Source organism: Myotis nattereri (assembly GCF_964212035.1).
Source record: "Myotis nattereri genome assembly, chromosome: 1".
NCBI classification, from domain to species: domain Eukaryota; kingdom Metazoa; phylum Chordata; class Mammalia; order Chiroptera; family Vespertilionidae; genus Myotis; species Myotis nattereri.
Window position 1 is genome coordinate 188,244,031 of NC_138075.1, and position 16,223 is coordinate 188,260,253.

General features: G+C 37.7%; 1 protein-coding gene and 1 pseudogene across 2 annotated transcripts; both read left to right on the forward strand.

Annotated features, from left to right (window-relative positions):
* Positions 1 to 1,147: 1,147 nt before the first annotated feature.
* Positions 1,148 to 1,772, forward strand: LOC308513571 (large ribosomal subunit protein uL1-like; annotated as a pseudogene). Its single transcript has one exon. The product of its transcript is annotated as a large ribosomal subunit protein uL1-like (transcript).
* A 2,550-nt stretch (positions 1,773 to 4,322) lies between these two features.
* On the forward strand, positions 4,323 to 16,008 carry LOC308535237 (transmembrane protease serine 11B-like protein; the record flags this gene model as incomplete). Its single annotated transcript, XM_081114037.1, has 9 exons — positions 4,323 to 4,455; positions 8,554 to 8,672; positions 8,769 to 8,836; positions 11,100 to 11,260; positions 11,926 to 11,964; positions 12,475 to 12,649; positions 13,380 to 13,639; positions 14,115 to 14,257; positions 15,847 to 16,008. The coding sequence occupies 9 exons, from the start codon at positions 4,323 to 4,325 to the stop codon at positions 16,006 to 16,008; spliced, it is 1,260 nt and encodes a 419-aa protein (XP_080970163.1).
* Positions 16,009 to 16,223: the final 215 nt, after the last annotated feature.

Genomic DNA, 16,223 nt, shown 5'->3' on the forward strand with positions numbered 1-16,223 from the left:
TATATAGAATAGAGGCCTGGTGCATGGGTGGGGGCTGGCTGGTTTGCCCTGAAGGGTGTCCTGGATCAGGGTGGGAGTCCCCACTGGGGTGCCTGGCCAGTCTGGCTGAGGGGCTGAGGGCTGTTTTCAGGCTGACGGGTGACTGAAGCTCCCAACCTCTCTTTTTTTTCTTTTTTTTTTTTTTATTCTGAGCTAGCTTTAGCTCTGAGGCCTTGGCTGCTGAAAACAGGTTTCTGGCCTTTGTTTACCGTCTGTGTTTGATACAATGTTTCGGTCCGGCTGGCTGAAGCCCTGTTGAGTAAAGCAGATTTCTGGGGTTTTTTTAGCTTCTATATTTGCAACATAGTTGCTTAGAGTTGCAGCTGAGAGGCCGGCAAGTCAGGCGGGGAACGTTGGAGTCCTCCATCACTGAAGCAAGCAAGCCTCTCTGTTCGCATCAGCTGCCTGGCTGCCGGCCGCCATCTTGGCTGGAAGTTAATTTGCATATCTCCCTGATTAGCCAATGGGAAGGGTAGTGGTCGTACGCTAATTACCATCTTTCTCTTTTATTAGATAGGATGAAGAAAAAGCAGAGTGTAGGGTACAGATAAAGAGTTCAAAAATATAATAACGGAGTTGTAAATATTCTCCTCTAATGCCTGGTCTTTTCTCAGTAGCCTAGGAAATAAGGCTATCAGCTAAGACTGAGGATGGACCAGATAGTGCTGGAGGTTTGAGGAAAAATAAATGTGAAATAGTTTCAAAGAGAGTAAAAAAAATTGTGAGGATTAAATTTTTTTTTTTCTCTTGAAAACATCAACACAATTAATTTTGATCTGAAATCCAATATATCATAAACACTGCCCCTGATGTTGACATGGTTAAGTGAGAATCTGCAGCACCAGGAGTATTAAAGTTCAAATTCTCAGGCCCTTTTAAGAATCTGAATTCATTAGATCTGAGGTAGGATATGCTAATCTGCATAGTTAATAAACACTCCCAGGTATGTCTGGCTAAGGTCATCCTCCAATCACACTTGGAGGAGACCTACCATATAAGACAAAATATCAATACCTTTTTTTGACATCAAAGGTGGTTCTTGTTGTTGCCTCTCTGTTGATGTCAGGATTCTCTAAAGAAACACAACCTAGTTTTGCAGCTAGGAATTATGAGCAGCAAAGTCTCCTGAAACACCGAGGTGGCGTGGGAAGTCCTGCACAGGAACCAGCACAAGCGTCGGAAGTTTTTGGAGACTGCAGATCAGTTTGAAGAACTATGACCCTCAGCAGGACAAACACTTCTCGGGTACTACTAGTCATAAGTCCACTCCCCACCCCAAATTCTCTCTATGTGTTCTGGGGGAGCAGCAGCACTGTAATGAGGCCAAGGCTTTGGATATCCCCCACATGGACATCAAGGTGCTGAAGAAACTCAATGAGAATAAGAAACTGGTCAAGTTGTACCATGCCTTTTTGGCTTCAGAGTCTCTGATCAAGCAGATCCAACGAATCTGGGGCCCAGGACTGAAAACGTTTGGCAAGTTCCCTTCCTTGTTGACCCACAATGAGAACATGGTGGCCAAAGTCGATGAGGTGAAATTCACAATCAAGTTCCAGATGAAGAAGATGCTGTGTCTGGTAGTGGCTATTGGCCACGTGAAGATGACAGATTAGCTTGTGTACAACATCCACTTAGTTGTCAATGTCCTGGTGTCATTGCTCAAAAAGAACTGGCAGAATGTCCTGGCTTTGTATATTAATAGCACCATGGGCTAGCCCCAGCACCTGTACTAAAGCCCAGCTTAACAAACCATATTGCTACTGTTAAAAAAAAAGAAAATAAAAAAAGAAACAGAACCTATAGGACAGGGGTGGGCAACCTTTTTGTGAGTGCATGCCAAAACCAGCAAAATCTCTGACTCAAAGTTCTTCTGCGTGCCAACCCTATTTTTTTGAGAACATGTTACGCCTACTTGATATCTCTTAAGGTGTATGTATGTGAAGAACCTTGAAGAAATAATAAAATTCATTTGAGCGACAAAAACACAGTATATGATGATGAAAAATACATTTATTTTTTAATGTATACATGTACACTGATAGTCCGACAGAAAACTTTATGACTCCATTTGATATTATTAGTGGGACTTTTGCTGCTGCATCACTGATGACAGAGATTTTACATCAGGTTTATATTTCGTGACCTTCAGAGATATGCACGAGCTACTACTTTCATCCGTTAGGCTACTCCTATTATGAGACTTAACAAAATTCATCACTGAGAACAAAGATTCACAAGCGTATGCCGATGAAACCAAAACACTGGTCGGATCTAGGAAGGCAGGGAGAGTTAAGGCAGAGGCATTGAAATTGCTCTTCCCCTCTCTCGTCAATCCATGTCTATGGTCTTTAAGATAACTTGTTATGTAAAATTATTTATTTATCAAAGATGCACCTACACTGAATTTATCTGAAAAATAAAAAAGTCGATGTTAAGAAAAAAATTGTAAAAGGAAGATTATAAGAGAGGGTTTCGTGTGCCAGCAAAAGTTACTGGTGTGCCATGTTTGGCACACGTGCCAGGGGTTGCCCACCCCTGCTATAGGATATCTCTTTTTCTAGATAGATAGATAGATAGATAGATAGATAGATAGATAGATAGATAGATTATAGATAGGTAGGTCCTATTGGATATAATACATTACATATATATCTATATGCCCATAAATTTATATTTATCTATCTATATAGCACTCATCATATCTATCTAATCTATCATCTATCTATCTAGCTAACTATCATCTGGAGAGTGAGAGATTTTATTTTAAGGAATTACTTAACAAAGTTGTGAAATTGGAAAATATGAAATTCAAAGGACAAGTTGGCAGGTTGCAAACTCAAGTAGGATTTCCATGTTACACTCCCAGGGAAGAATTCCTTCTTCTTCCAGAAACCTCAGCTTTAGCTGGGCCATGGAAAACTTTATCTGATTGGATGAGGCTGAATTATCTCCTTTACTATTGAGAGTAATCTTTTTGTAAAGTCAACTGATCATAAAAGTTTATCACAGAATATCTCCACAGCAAAATGTAGACTAGTGATTGACCAAACAACTTGGGACCAAGCCTAGCCAAAGTTGACATAAAATTAATCATCATGCCTCACAGTTTGCTGCAAGAAAATTGAATTGCTGGCTATTCTTTGAGCACTACATGTTGTTTCCTTTTCTTAGACATGTTTCCATGCCTCTTTGTCTGGAAAGTTCTACACATATTTCAACTTAAGCAGTGGCTCTCAACACATACCAGTATTTATCCAATATAATAAAACCCTAATATCGACAGAGCGGCGGAATGACCGGTCACTGTGATATGCACTGACCAGCAGGAGGCAGACACTCAATGCAGGAGCTGCCCGCTGGGGGTCAGTGTGCTCCCACAGGGGGTGCACCACTCAGCCAGAACCTGGGCGCATGGCTGGCAAGCACAGAGGCAGTGGCGGGAGCCTCTCCCGCCTCCACTGCAGGCGGGCAGTAAGGAATGAGGGGTCCCGGACTGTGAGAGCCCCAGACGCAAGAGGGATGTCCACCTGCTGGGGATCAGGCCCAAGCAGGTAGGTGGACATCCTCCAAAGGGTCAGAGGCTGTGATAAGACACAGGTCGGACTGAGGGACACTCCCAGTGCACGAATGTCATGCACCAGGTCTCTGGTTGTATAAATGAAACAGCGAAAATATCTTTATTTGTTGTAGGTTGATTATACCATGCTTGTCTATAAAAAATCATTTTTTGAATTATATCCATAAACAAACTAATAAGAGAGATGAACACTGCTTTGACGCAATATAGCACTTCACATTTGTGTGTGTTTTATATATAATAAGGACATAATAAATAAGATAGGCTTATGATCATACTTTAAGAATTATGATAGGCTTAGGCATTAAGAACTTCTAAGACATTTCAATTCTCCATCCCTCTTCCCCTGCAACCTGGCAAGCTGGTCACTTACTGATACCAACTTTATCACTATCCACTGATCATGGGAAGGAACTAGATGCTAAGTATAGATAATTTGGCACACCAATCATCAAACTCCTGAGAAATAATTTCATAGCACAGATCCAGAGAGGTTTGCTTATAAAGGTAAGCTCATGGACTTTCTTTCTTCCCTCCCCTCTTTATTCTCTCTCTCTCTCTCTCTCTCTCTCTCTCTCTCTCTCTCTCTCTCATCTTAAAATGTCTTTTGCTATTACTGTGCCTAAATTGTGGAGCTTCTAGATATGAGCAAAAGGAAAAACAAATATTTAGAATGACTGATTTTTTAAATATGTCCTTCATATGTATGTCCTTTTCTTTCAGACCAGTCACAACTTCCCGTACATCTTTGCCATTATGGATAATTGCCCTGATTGTGTTTGGAGTGTTGGCAATCCTGGGAATAACTGTTGGTCTCCTGGTTCATTTTCTGGTAGTAGGTTGGTAAAATATCCAGTTTTACTCATTACAGTTTGTTGTAAACTTTATTTCCATTTCTACAAAAAAAAAAAAAAAGAGAGGCAATTGCAAGCAATGAACTATCTCTATTTAAAATGTTTCTTTCTGGGATCACAGATCGAAGAATATACTAGATATGAAAGCATAGCTACATATTTGATAGGCAGAAAAAGTGCTCTATCAAGATGGTATTATATATGTTATTTATAATGAAAGTATTACTTATTTTATGTGAAGAAGATAAAACAAATAATATTGCATTTTGACTAATTTTTATTCCTAATAAATATTAATATAAAAATCCCTTTAGCATAGATAAAAGACTTTGAAAACATGAGGATAGTTGGAGTTACTATTAGAAATAATGTTTTGACTGTAGACAATATTGTATTTATATCCTGCTATGAAAGACAAAAAAAAAAAATCATCATACTCCTAATTTTTCTCCCACACTTCCCGGCAATTTATAAGCAATATTGTTATTATTTTACATTTTCATTGTTTATAAAACTTCTTTCTGGTCTGTAATCATAACCACTACAGTTTTTTTAGTTTTTGAATATGCTTACCATTAACCATTTTTCCATGACCTTGGCATGATTGGATTTTCCCCCTACGAAGTTATATATACTCATAATTTAGAGTCTAACTGGCAAAGCTTTTTATAAAAAATGCAGATCCTCCTCCCCTATTTCCAGTTTCTCAGAGACAACCACTTTCAACTCTTTAAGTTGATTCATAATATTGTTATGTTCTAATTTTTCAATTATTGGTTTTATCTATTCACTTTATACTATGGAATATGAGGATTCTGTGCCCATTCACATCCTGGCTACATAGCAATTCACTTGGGATTTTACTTCAGTAACATCTTGGGGATTACTTTCAATTGTCTGTTGGACTTAATTTTCTAATGCCTGTATTCTGTATTTTCTTTTTATTATTTTATTTACTCAGTTATAGTGGAGTATATATTCTACTCTAGGAGCTTTCTGAGAAGTATACATTTTTGACAACTTGCATGTCTGAAAATGTCTTAATTCTATTCTGAACCTTAATAAATAGTATAGAAATTTTGTATAAAAATCCTCACCTGAGGATATATTTATTCATTTTTAGAGAGAGGAAGGAAGAGAGAGAAAAACATTGATGTGAGAGAAACATTGATCACCTACCGTACCCACTCCCACCAGGGATCAAACCTGCAACCTAGTACATGCCCTGACTGAGAATTGAACTCGCAACCTTTTGGTGTACAAGATGAAGTTCCAACCAATTTAGCCACCCAGCCAGGGCTCCTCTTCCATTTCTTTACTGAGTCCTCCAGATTTTCTTCTTCACTAAATTGTATATTTTGAGCTCTTTATTCTATAATATCTTTAAGACAATGGGAAGTACTAGTAAAAGCTTTCCTTTGTTTCATGATAATTATAAAAAGCTTCTTACTGGACCCTTTGTAATTATTATTTACTCTTTTTGATTTGGACAAGACTATTTTCAAAGGATTATTGTGGGAAGTGAGTCTAGGGATGTCTCATAGGCTAAGGGAGTTTGGAGCTTATATTTTGGTTTGTCCCCTCAAATGTTCTCTTATTCAGTCTGTTATTTTTCTTTAACACTGGGGCACATTTACCTTCAGTTTTTAACGCTTAAGAAGCCAGGGTTGCCCTGAGGATAGTTCCTTAATTTACACTCTCTGAATTATGGCAGAGGGATTTTGACTTCTTCCCTTCACCCCAGCTTAGCTCCAGCAAGTTGCCTCAGCTGGGAGATTAGACCACATATAATAAAAATGTCACAGTAGTATGGTTTCACTTTTATTTTCACTGTTGTCATTCCGCAGTGTCAAAATAAGTCTCTACAGAAATATTCCTTATCTTTTTCTAGAATCTGAAGTCTTATTACTAGAATCATAGAATCATTGAGAACTTTTAGAAAAATCTTTATTCATCTCAACTTGTGAAGAGATGAATCTCTGCTCTATATCCTTTCTCACCTTAGCGTATATTTCAGTTTTTGTCATATTTGCTTCATAGTTTTTTATTTGGAGTCATGGCTGTTTTCTTTTTTTCCCTTCAACTTAAGCCCTCCATCTTTTCTTCTTCTCCCCATTCCCCCCTGGAATTTAAAGCAGGAGAATATAGAAGTGTTTATACTCTGACAGCTTCAAATATATATGTTCTCATAATTGATGCTTAAACTATGTTATTAAATAGAGAACTCCTAGTATAAACGAATCCCCCAAAATGACAACATCATGTGTTTGTGTAAGTTTTCCTTATAGAAATAAGTTATAAGTAACCAAGACATGCAAAAGTTATAAAACATGTTCCTTCTTTCTGCCCCTTTTTCCATCTTTCTCAATTCCTATTGGTATTTGAACCAATAGAGATGGGAATGTTAATCATAAAGTCTAAGTAAGCCTTATCAATACCTCCTCCCTAAGGGGTTATTTTCATCTCATCAGGTACCAACAGAACACAATGGCTGTATGCACAGTGGACCATTAGGGTTGCTGCATAAAATTAAAATTAAAATATGATATTCAAGCATTGATTTCCTTGTTCCAGAGTATGGTTTCTTAGTCTTAAATGTCTTAGACAATTATATATTCAGTTTATCCACTATACTTGGGGAAAAATGCTCCATGCAGTTGAAATAAAAATTTGCCAATTTATTGTTTTTTACATTGAAAAATATTCATGGCTGCCTAATTGCTGTAACAGGTAATGGATATTTAGGAATCTAATCAAAGAACTGAAGCATTTATTGTGAATAGTAAATTATAAAAAATGAATTTGAATACTTTCAAGGTCTACTTTTGATATTTATGATAAAACCTAATAAACTACCATTGCAAAACTTGGTCTCCATAGTAAAGGATCCCTGACTTACAGACAAGCTAACTACAATTAATAATTTTCATTCATATATCATTGTTAAAACCAACTCATTTTCAGCATTTTATTTAGCACTTTCTGGCTTTTTTTCTCATTACCTTTCTCACTGTAAAATATTTTCACATTTATGACAGCAAAATAGTTCATATTTTATTTTAAGTATAGTATCTCCCTTCTCTGAATTCATATATAACAATTAACTTTATCACTTAATTATCCTTATGGGTATCTCATTAGTAATGATTTAATCCTCATTGAGCCTGTGTCTTCCACAAAATAGTTTTTAAAGGCAATAATTATATTGCAAAATAAAATTAACATTTGTTTAGAGCTTATTATATGCTAGATACAGTTATACAGTATCTAACATATTTTTAGATGCTTAATATTAATTAAGAATCGAGGTAAGATACATCATATACCAAACAGCTTAGTGTCTATGAAAATTTAGGAAGGAAATGTAATGGATTAAGTGTGGGCTTTGGACAGACCGAGTTTTGATCCTTGGCTTTCTTACTGGCTATGTGATATTGGATAAGTTACTGCATATCTCTAAGACTACATTTCTCTGAAAAAATGGGTATACTTCATCTGGCTTTTGTAAAGTATCTTTACACAGTAAGTACTTCATAAATGGTAACTATTTATTTTAAATATATTTTATTGATTTTTTACAGAGAGGAAGGGAGAGGGATAGAGAGTTAGAAACATCAATGAGAGAGAAACATCGATCAGCTGCCTCCTGCACACTCCCTACTGGGGATGTGCCTGCAACCAAGGTACATGCCCTTGACCAGAATCGAACCTGGAACCCTTGAGTCAGCAGGCCGATGCTCTATCCACTGAGCCAAACTGGTTAGGGCAATGGTAACTATTTTTATTGTCTGACAATTGATTATTCTGGACATAAATTTTATTTATATATGGTCCTACCTGTCTCATCAAGATGTGGCAACTCTTTATGATTTTTGTCTAATATATATCTACTTCATTCTTGGTCTTATAAATAGTTTTCACAATGCCCAGGTTATCTAATCAACCATGCCAGAAAGAGTCACAGCATTTATCAATATCTAATATGAGCACAGTTCTTACTAGTTGGTATTACTAGGCCATCTGTATCTGGATTGTAAACCCATTTCACTTAACTAATTCTTGCATCATTTCTTTATCTCACAGAAAACACAGTCTACTACTACCAAGGTAACTTTAAGGTTCTGGATATCCCATATAATAGAAATTATGAAAGAGAGACATCATCAGAAAATAACTATCTTAGCACAATTCTTGAGACTAAGGTAAATTAGTATTTTCCTATATTTACTCATTAATTCTCTGAAATATAAATATATTATTGGAATTTGATGTTTGACCCTATGTGTTCTCTTTAACAGATGGCTGATGCATTTCAGAGTTCTAGCATTTACAAACAATATCTCAATTCTCAAGTTATCACACTGGTGTAAGTAACTAACAGTAACATAAAAGAGATCAGCCCACCATAATATTATTATGCTTATAATTCTCCTATAAAAGTCTACTATAAATATGTTACAGTGATTAGCCAATGAGTTACTAATATTCAATATTGTCCTAAGCTAAGTGTCAGATTGATTGTTGAGTATAAAACCAAAGGAAATATCAGGCAATATAACTGAGTTCATTAGACCTATTGAAAATGTTACCAATCCTTAAATTAAAGAAAATATATCCCTCTGGTTTCCTAAATTTTTATGTTCAGACAACATTATTAGATGGTCCCTTAGACTGATGTTTGATGCTCTGACATTTTTATTTAGCAGTAGCATAAACACAGATCTTGTTTTCTCCTATCTTCCTCCTCGCAAGCCAGCTAAGCACTTAATAGAACTGTTCTAGAGTTCTTAGGGAAAAGAACATATCTATATCATGTTTTGATATTCAGGCATCAAAGCATGGTATATCTCCACAGCAAGAAGTGAAATACTTGTGCTGTGTTCTCTGCATGTGGGTTTGGAGTAGCATGAAAAAGCAGAGGGAATCCTAGAATAGGAAATAGACAACCTGAGCTCAGCCTTTGCCACTTAGGAGCCCTAGAACCTTGGGAAAGTCACCATACCACTTTGCTCCCCTGTCTGTGAAATGTTGATAATGACACCTACACTGCATCACCCATAAAACTGTGCTCAGGATCAAAGAAGATAATATGCATGCAACAATTTGCAAATAAACACATTTCAAATGAAGGGAATCATGCTGCTACCTTCATCAATGCCACCAGACTGCCTACATTTCCCCTACTTCTGGAACTCATAGAACTGCTGGAATTGCACAATAAATCAAGATTTCAACTAGCATTAACATTGAGGTTTAGGTTTAGTACTGGAAAGAAATAGGAGACTAAAATTAAAGGGGTATGTACCTCTCAGACAAAACTGCAACGGCCAGAAGACTTCCTTTTTTGATACCAAGACAATCTTTCTAGTCACTTCAGCTATCTATAGGGAGGGATGGAGAGGTAGTGTCTCATTTGGCACACCCTATGACAATAATCAAACTCTCACTCCCATGAGCTGAATGCTTCCTGGGAATGGTTATTGATTTATACGCCAAAAGACGGTAGCTTATTAGGGAGATCCAAAGCATAATAGTGTCACTTCAGACACTACCCTCAAGGATGCTTGGCAATTCCATTAGCCAGCCTCTTGAGCTTCCTCTCCTTTTCCATTTCAAACAAATCTGCCTTGAGCACCACAGTCAGGTGATCTTCCTCAAGCATGATTTTACTCAACTTCTCTTCACTGCTGGCGTTTGGTTAGCATTAAAGGCCTTCCTAAGTCCGGTCTCTTAGACACCGTTGTCACTAACTGACTGGGCAAAGGGAGATAGAGTGCACATGTAAAGAGCCAGGTTGTAGAGTCAATTGTACTGAATCTGGATCCTAGTTGAGTAGCTGTGCAATCTTGAGCACTTTAGGTAACCTCTCAGAACCTCAAGTTTTCCTTGTCTATCAAATGAAGATAATGACACCTGTGCTGCAAGGTCACTGTGGAGACTAAGTGTGATAATAAATGTGATAAGCAAGTATTTAGAACACAGCAGATGGCCAATAAACACCAATTAATGTCATTGCTCTCTGGTTATTCTGGAGTACTATTCCTCCTCTTCTTCGCCTCATGACATTTTCTGCTTGATGATGAAGCAGCAATAAAAATGCTTAAGGGCCAGTGTGTATGTCAGCTCTTCCATGAAAATTTCTATGATCTTTTAAGTAAAAAGGGACTTATTTTTTTATTATTATCAGCAGATAAGATAAATACCTTACCACTTCTGACATATTTATTGTAGTCATTTGTATACATATTTTATTTCTCTTAGAAATCTGGACATTTCTTGAGGGTGGGAAACGTGTCCTGGTCACCTTTGCATGGCCCAGTTGTTTGTCTAGCAGTTGCTCAATAAATGATAAATGAATGTTTGAATAAATAATCCCAGTTCTTCTACCCTGTGCCTCAGGCCTTTCCTATTTTTCAGATTTGTAGAACTATTTATCTTCTAAACTGTATAATATAGCTGCATATATACTGTTAAAGGGTAAAATGTAGTTAGAAGCATAATCCTGTGATTAAAGTGAAGGTACTACACAGACCCCTAAAAATCACAAAAAATCAAGATATGAAAGATCAGGCAAAAAAGAAGGAAATGTAATTTTTTAGCAACATATGACACCTTTATGTTGTTTCCAGTCCTGATAGCAACAGCGTGACAGCACATATATTGCTGATGTTCAAGGTTCCCAGATCAATGAAGGCAAACACAAGAAGAAGAATTGAAAGCATCTTACAGCAGATGCTCAGTAACAACTCAGGATCCTTGACTACAGATCCTAATTCTCTTAGGCTTGTGGGTAAGCTCATGTATTAGATGACAGCAGTATTGCTTTCTTCTTTTTATCTGGACACATATCACAAGCACCAGAAACAAACATGATCCTCAATATTTTTTTAAAATGAATGTCATTGTTTTACATCAGAGCATTCTTCATTACTAAAAACACTCGAATCATAATGTCACACTTTAAAAGTGGTCTGGTGGGAAAAAAGCTAATTCTTATTCAAAAATGGGTAGTAAACCTTTGAACAGTTCCTAGAAGTAATGGTGTGTCTTGCTATTCTTTTCAGGATCTCCTGTGGCTTTCAAAAACTGCATAGGATCTGCTCTTATGAGAGCTCACTTTTTAAAAGTTATGTTTGTATGCTAACAGGAATCAGATTCACTTGTGGGGACTTCCTGTTCTTACAAAGGAAGACACTGGTAGTTTTTACTCTAGGTGATACACAATATAATTTTAATTAAGTAGAAGGAAATCTCTCACATGGAACTATGAAGATGATACTCATATCACATTCACATACAGTAAAAGAACAATTCAAATAAACCCATGTTCTCTCCTTCCTATAGACATTTTATCCTGAGAGTGTTACTGTACCTACCATCTCACTCCATGGGTTCCAGGGCCAATGGACTAATGCCACGTATTTCATTTACCAGGTCCTTTTTGTTCTATTTCAGAAACCAATAAGGTCGATACTGAAAGGATTATCAACAACCGTAAGTTCAGATACCTTTTACTTTAAATATATAAGACGATCTAAAACATAAGTCAAGATTTGTTACTTTTGGCCAGGCATAGGTCTACGTGCTTTACATACAACTTACTTAATCCATTCTAAACCATTCTAAATTAGTTATTATCACCCCATTTTAGAGATGGGGAAACTGAAGCACAAAGAAGTGGCATAATTTGCCTAAATTCAACCAGCTTGTAAAAGGTGGGAACAGAACTCAAACCAGGGAGTATGGTTGCAGAGGCCATGGACTTAACCATGATTTTACTGCCTCCTATAGCTTTTACACTCTTCAAGTGCCGAGATGTCTCGGAGGTCCTATGGAGGTGATTCTGGGGTTGCTAGTGATTCCTATAGAGATGATTCTGTTCCTACCAGAGTAAGATATTGTCAGACAGACCATACAAGAATATCTCACTTCACTCTCAGCTTTATCATCAAATCAACATTATTTACCTATTCTCAATGGAACAAAACTGACTCCCTCTCACAGGCTGTGGGAGACGAGCAAGGATATCAGCTACATATGATAGAGTCAAGGGAGGTTCCAATGTTCGGGAAGGAGAATGGCCCTGGCAAGCAAGTCTCAAAATAAATGGCCGACACTACTGTGGGGCATCTTTGATCAGTGACAGATACCTGGTGACTGCAGCTCACTGCTTTCAAAAGTAAGTTCATCATGTTGCCCAGGCTAGGGGGACCAAAAGCCCTGGAACATTCCCAGTTGACCTCCGTTATCCCAGTTTAATTATCAGTAGCACACCCTTTCATTCTCAAAAGTATCTGGAAGGTTTGGAAGATAAATGATATGGTAAACCAATCTAAGGCTTTCCTACCTTACCAATAAGAATGGGAAGAGTCATTCATTCATACTATGACATATTTATCTCACATGATTCTTATCTCATGTCACTTTATACTGCAACTACTTGTAATTGCTAAAACACATCATCCTATTTCATAACCCCCTCCCCCTCTTCATGGGCCTGTCCCCTTGTCATTTTGTAGTCACATGTGACTCAGCTCTATAGTTTCACCCAAAATGCTACTTTCCCCAAGAAATGGTCCATTTCCTAGTGCATGTATATAACTGTGGTCCCACTAATTATATACACAATCATTTAAGCAATCATAACTGCCTGTGTTTATGCCATCTTTCATTAGACTTAAATTTTTTGAAGGCATGGGTTTATTTTTATATATGTATCCTCATAGCTTTACATAGTGTATACTGAAAGGAGTCAAAGAAGGCTTTTAAAATTAATTTAAAAGTCAGGTTCTATCGCTATTAATGGATTATCAAGGAAGGAAAAATTAATGCCATGAAAGGGGTATAATAGATGCAGATTGTATTTCTATCACTTTGAAGTAAATACAAAATGATTTTTGTTTCTTTAGGACACTAAATCCAAAAAACTATACTGTCAGTTTTGGCACCAAAGTAACTCCCCCCTATATGCAACACTATGTTCAACAAATTATTATTCATGAAGACTACATCTCAGGCGAACATCATGATGATATTGCAGTTGTACTGCTCACTGAAAAAGTTTTATTTAAGAATGATGTCCATCGAGTTTGTCTTCCCGAAGCCACACAGATTTTTCTACCAGGTGAAGGCGTTGTTGTTACAGGATGGGGAGCACTTTCGTATAATGGTAAGTCCAGGGAAATCTTAACATAGTGAGTAAGGTACAAAAGCAACAAGAGAAATTAGTGAGTTAGGTACAGAGTCAAAGGCATTGTTTACCTCTGGATGCCCAGTACTCCCAGGCAGCTTCTCAGAAAATGCTGCATTTGGAGCTGTGGCTTTGCAAATTGCCTTGCTTTAGAACATTCTAAGGAGACCAACTTGTGAAAACTCTCTAAGCTGGAGAACCGAAGTGAGAAAGTTCTGGTCCAAAGATGTAAAAAGAGAGACAAAGGCATAGGAAGGCAGCTCTAGGAGGATGGTTCAAATTGTTCTCTGAACATTTCTTTTTCATTGGTTTTACTGCGAGGGGGCTAAGAGAACTTTCTCATCCTAAGAATAGCAAGAGTCAATTATAGGTCTTATGCACAAAGGAAAACCAAATTTTTCATCTTGCTCTGTTTCAGAGCAGCTCTTTTGCTGAGAATATTTACTTCTTTTAGGTAAATACCCAACGATACTTCAGAAAGCACCTGTGAAGATTATCGATACAAACACTTGTAATTCTAGGGAAGCATACAATGGTATGGTGCAGGACACGATGCTATGTGCTGGGTACATGGAAGGACATATTGATGCCTGCCAGGTAAATCTGAACATTATTCACATTGGACATACAAATATAAGTAACTGCTATTATTTTATGAAAATTTTCAACATGAAGAGAATTCTATACTTAAGTTAATCTGTACTTTGACAATCTGTCAAACTCCCTCAGCTGTGGCACTAAAGTGATGTGATTCTTCCCTATATGCAACATCTATAATAATAAAGCATAATATGCTAATTAGACTGGACAGCCTAACGACCTTCCGGACATCATTCCAGATGTCCTTCTGGACGAAGCAGCAGGGGCAGGGGCAGAGACAGAGGCGGTTAGGGGTGATGAGGCAGGCAGGCGAGTGGTTAGGGGTAATCAGGTAGGCAGGTGAGTAGTTAGGGGTAATCAGGCAGGCAGGCAGAAGGGTTAGGGGAGATCAGACAGGCAGGTGAGTGGTTAGGGGTGATGAGGAAGGCAGGCAGAGTGGTTAGAGGCAATTAGGCAGGCAGGTAGGCAAGTGGTTAGGAGCCAGGGGTCCCAGATTGTGAGAGGGATGTCCGATTGCCAATTGCGGGATCAGGCCTAAACTGGCAATTGGATATCTCCCGAGGGGTCCTGGATTGCGAGAGGGTGCAGGCTGGACTGAGAGACTACCTTCCCTCCACCCCCCGTGCACAGATTTCATGCACTGGGCCTCTAGTGTGTTTATAAGTGTTTAACAAACATTTATGTTGGACTTACTCTGAGCCAAGCACAAACTGGAGTCCTTTACAAATATTAATCCTTTTAATCATGACTTTGTCATGTAGCTACTATCATTATTATAATTTTATAGATACTGAAATGGAGGCAGAAGAAGGTAATGTAATTTGCACAAGGTCACACAGCTATCAAGTGAGAAAGCTGGTATCCAAAACGAGTAGTCTAGCATCACAGTCCATAATATTGATCATATTTCAATAAAGAATCAGTCTTAGGTCCTAGCCAGTTTGGCTAAGTGAATAGAATGTCTGCCCATGGACAGAAGAGTCCCAGGTTTGACTCTGGTCAAGCGAACATATCTTGGTTGCAGGCTCCATCCCATACACTGTCAGGGTGCATGTGGGAGGCAATCAATCTCTATCTCTCTTTTTCTCTCTCTCTTTCCCACCCTTCCATTCTCTCTAAAAATATCAATGGGAAAATATCCTCAGATGAGGATTACCAATAAGAAGAAAGAAAATCCGCCTCAGAAAGTTTTCAATTATTTTTAGCTCATTTTTTCTTATATTTTTAGCCTCCTCATGGTTAGGGGTCTGGCTACTTTTCTCAATTAGGAAGCCCTCTATTGCAAGTTTATTAATAATATGTCTCCCAAAGCTTTCTCATGGAATTAGACCTTATAAAATATCAGTTCATGCCTTCAAGGTTCAGGTCAACTCCAAAGAGCCCCAGAGAATATATTCTGGATGATTACAGTTACATTCTGGCCAGTCACAGTTATGATTAAGGATGAAGAATGGATTTACATCATGTACCTCCCTGTGATCTTTATGAAGCATGAATCACAAACATCATCTTGACTTTTCATACAGGGTAATTTAAGTATCTGGGAGTAAATTCTCACAATGATAAATATTTTTTGTTTTATTTAGGGTGACTCTGGAGGACCATTGGTTTATCCCAATTCTCGACATATTTGGTACCTTGTTGGAATAGTGAGCTGGGGTGTAGAATGTGGAAAAATCAACAAGCCAGGTGTCTATATGCGAGTGACTGCCTATCGCAACTGGATTGCCTCCAAGACTGGTATTTAAGAGAAAAGTATCTTGTAGAAACTATCTTAGGTCATTTTAACCTATTACTCCTAAGCCTTATGTAATGTGGATTTCCAATTAACGTATACAATGATTGTTTAGAAAAAATTGTGGTCCTGAGGGAATATTTATGAACTTTAATTTTAAGCAGACGCCACAAAAGAAGAAATCTCATGTTTAGTCAAAAAAGGCCTAAGAAAGCACTCTTATAAAAA